Genomic DNA, 3,666 nt, shown 5'->3' with positions numbered 1-3,666 from the left:
TGTTTATTTAAAGAGGTAGGACTTAGATTAGGTGAATGTGATGTTTGTAGATTTTAGAGAAACATTGAGCACTAAACAACAAACCTCATTCTGCTCCTGACTGTTAAAGAAAACACAAAAAACTTCAACCCATTTTTTAAATCTGTCTAAACATATTATGTGTGTTATTGTATATGTGTATTACTTATCTGAACTTCACCAGAAGCAAACATTGTTTTAAGTTTTCATACTGAACTATAGTGGATGACACAACACTCACATCTCAAGTTATAGATATCTAACAGTGAATGTCATGAGTATTATAGGATGTGAGTCTATGTGAGTCATTGATTTATGTAGGATTTTCATAAGTGATCATCAATGACATCAATACAAAGATGCTTCAGAATCAACATTTATTCTTTAGCTTCTTTATTTATTCACATGTATCAGATGAATTGATCAATAAAATGAGATTTCACCAATAAACAATGACCCAACTTAAAGCTGAATGAAGTTTGGATCCACAATAATATTTAATAAGAAAACAGTCGAGCTGAACAAATGAAGAATTTTAAAGAAATAATAAAGATTGTGTTTAATGAATAATGTGTGATAACTATAATAAATGAACTGAAGAGGTTTAGTGAGGTTTATCTGATCTCATCTTCTTCTCTTCATCTCTTCTGGATCTGATGTCATAAACCACAAAACCAACAGCAGCCACGCCCACCAGAACAGAGACGACCAATTGGATCACAACTTCAGTAAAACTACGACAGCAGTAGACGACTTCTTTTACTGAAGATAAGAGCAACAATAAACCAAATTATGATTCATTATCATCTAATAAAAAATCAATGTTAATTTCTCAGGATTTATTCAATTACACGATTACATAAAAAACACAATAAAGATTTAAATACGCAATAGAAATTTGTGTAGATCAGTGTGTTACTAATTTGTGTGCATTTATTTATTTATTTCGGTTCAAATATAATGACTGCTTATAAATAGACTCCTTAAGCAATTAAATAAACAATAAAACCTGTTGTACCTGAACAAGTCTGACAGAGATGAGTGATGTTAAGATGTTGAATTTGTTTTGTGTTGGTATTGTTCACCACACAGCTGTATTTGTTTGTATCCTGATATTCAACCTCCAGAGGTAGAGAGATGTTGTTGGTGTTGAGATCAGACCAACTGGTGCTGGACAATAAACTGTTTCCTTTGTACCAGGACAGACTCACATCTCTCACATTCAACACTGAACACAATAATGAACAGTTTGATGATGATGATGAAGATGATGAACATTGTGTTGGGTCTCTGGTGATGACAGGAACAGGAAGACGAGCTGGAGAATTTAAATAAATAAATACAGATTTAAAATTAAATGTAACATTAGAGAAGCAAAGTTAAAAACTCATCTATAATGTTCTTAATAATTGTAACACATTTATATATATATATAAAACATAACAGGGTGAAAACACATGAATGAAGGCAAATCTTTACTCACTGACAGTGATGTTAAATATGTTGAGAGGTTCATTTTGGCTCCTGTTGGTTATAATATAAAGTCCAGTGTGTGTGGTTCTGATGTTTGTGATGGTGAGAGTTCCCGTCTCATGGTTTATAAGAAGTCTGTTTTTGAATGCTCCATCAGGTCTATCATCATATATAGTAGTTCTATAGTTTATCATTTCAGCTATAGGAGTTTTATTAGGTCCAAACTTCCAGTAGATTCCATCTTTTATCTGTTTTTCAGTGAGACTAAACGATAAAACGACAGAATCTCCCTCCATCACTGACACAAACTGACTGCCAAACACACCTGAAGAAATAAACAACAAGAATTATTGAAGATCATTTATAGTCAAGTTTGTTCTCTCATGCAGATATTTTGTACACATGAAAGTACAGCGTTTATTAAATTATAATAGAAAACAAAATCTTCTCATATTTTGTATGTGAAGTGAAGCTCTCTGGCTCATCTCAAACAATCATATAATTACTTTGCTTTTTAATTAAATTTTACACACTTGACTTTAGTTGGATCAGTCTTGTTTTGGTCATATTAAAAAGCTGCTCATATAAATGTTTAGATTTACTGAATATTATTATGGGACATTTGATTGACATGATGTTTTGAAAAAATATAAACCTTATGATTAATTTCATTGTGATCATTGTCACATATTGGTAACTCAACTACTTTTTCCTATTTTCAAACCATTGTTGCTTCGGTTTAGGGTTAGATTTGGTGTTTTGTATTAGGATGTATTGCACTTATTGTATAAGTATTGGTTAATTTTTTCTAATTTTTATTTTCTGATTTTTAAACCATTGTTGCCTGGCGTTAGGGTTAGCGTTGAGTTTGGGAAATAATGTCATTTTATGTAAATCTAACCCTAAAATGAAGCAACAATGGAATGAAAGCAGGACGAAACAGTTGAGTAACCAATACGTTACAATGACACATAAACAGAAATGTGTGATGCAATCATGCCAAAATGTGGAAATTCATGGATACTGGGTTGACTAGGTCTTTATTAAATTCAGTGTTACATTTATGTCAAATATTATGGAGGACCCAGCTAAGCCCCACCTGCATTTGTTTATTTATTTTTTGGTCCTGGATCAAGGTTTTAATCAAATAAACCCTCAAATTAACTCAAAATTAACTTAAAATCAAAACATTTTAAAACCCCTAACCAAATACACAATCTAAAAATCTGTCAATTCCTCCAGAAAACAGCGTGAGGCGCACTTAAGAGTTTCATTTGTTTTAGATCGAAAGCTCTTGGAGTAGTATAGTTTATTGCGAAACTGGGATAAATAATGAACAATATCAATTGTGGCTGCGCAGAATGAGAAAATTTTATTTATCTAGCATTTTAATTTTAATAAAAAACACCCCTAATTATATTATTAATATTGTTGTGCTTTATAAGAGGTCCCTCAATACTTACAGGAGGTCAGGGGCCACCCCAGCCCCCCCTCAATTTAAACACTGCTTATATTAGGACAGTAAAGTAGTTTTACAAACAAACCCTACAATAAACATTACTTATGTGAATCTTGAAACAAAACAATAGCTCTGATGTCTGTTAAGATATACAAAACATGAATTTTAATCATAAAGCCCTGTCCGGTAACTACTCCTAAATGTTTTATCTGTATTTAAACCGTAAGAAAAAAAACTTACCAGACAGACTCCACAAACACAAACAGAAGAAAATCACACCGTTCATCTTCTCCATCAGGACAGATCTAAATAATAACTGAAGAGAAAACAGATATATCTTAGAACTGATAAATGAATATAATGTTGAGTGAGTAATTCAGAAGTGAGTTAAGTCTGATCAACACTTCTTGTTTTAGTTGTTTCGTGTTTCTTAATAGTTGTTGTGTAAGAAGACACATCTCAATGTCACACAAATCTATAACTATTGTGATATAAATTAATATCATATTAAGGTGAGCGCCCTCTACTGTTCACACTAAAACTCTTTTTGTAAATATTATTTCATTTGTTATCAAGTAAAATGATACCCTCGGAGTCAAGCTTACATCACTAGTCCAGCAGGTGGCGTTAATGCATTAATCTTACAGGTCCTGGTTTGTCAAAACACTACACACAATTAACACAACCCTACACCAAAGTAGCACAACACTTCAGAT

General features: G+C 32.1%; 1 protein-coding gene across 1 annotated transcript; it reads right to left on the bottom strand.

The window, feature by feature from the left end:
• Nucleotides 1–381: 381 nt before the first annotated feature.
• On the bottom strand, nt 382–3,416 carry LOC141359259 (uncharacterized). Its single transcript, XM_073861404.1, has 4 exons — nt 3,191–3,416; nt 1,502–1,816; nt 1,037–1,336; nt 382–780 (listed from the first exon to the last, which is right to left on the bottom strand). Exons 1-4 carry the CDS (start codon nt 3,243–3,245, stop codon nt 623–625), a joined length of 828 nt encoding a protein of 275 aa, XP_073717505.1. The 5' UTR covers nt 3,246–3,416; the 3' UTR covers nt 382–622.
• Nucleotides 3,417–3,666: the final 250 nt, after the last annotated feature.

This window comes from Misgurnus anguillicaudatus, chromosome 23, assembly GCF_027580225.2.
Source record: "Misgurnus anguillicaudatus chromosome 23, ASM2758022v2, whole genome shotgun sequence".
Classification (NCBI taxonomy): Eukaryota; Metazoa; Chordata; class Actinopteri; order Cypriniformes; family Cobitidae; genus Misgurnus; species Misgurnus anguillicaudatus.
Note: the sequence above shows the minus strand (reverse complement) of the source record. Positions and strands in the feature narration are given on the sequence as shown.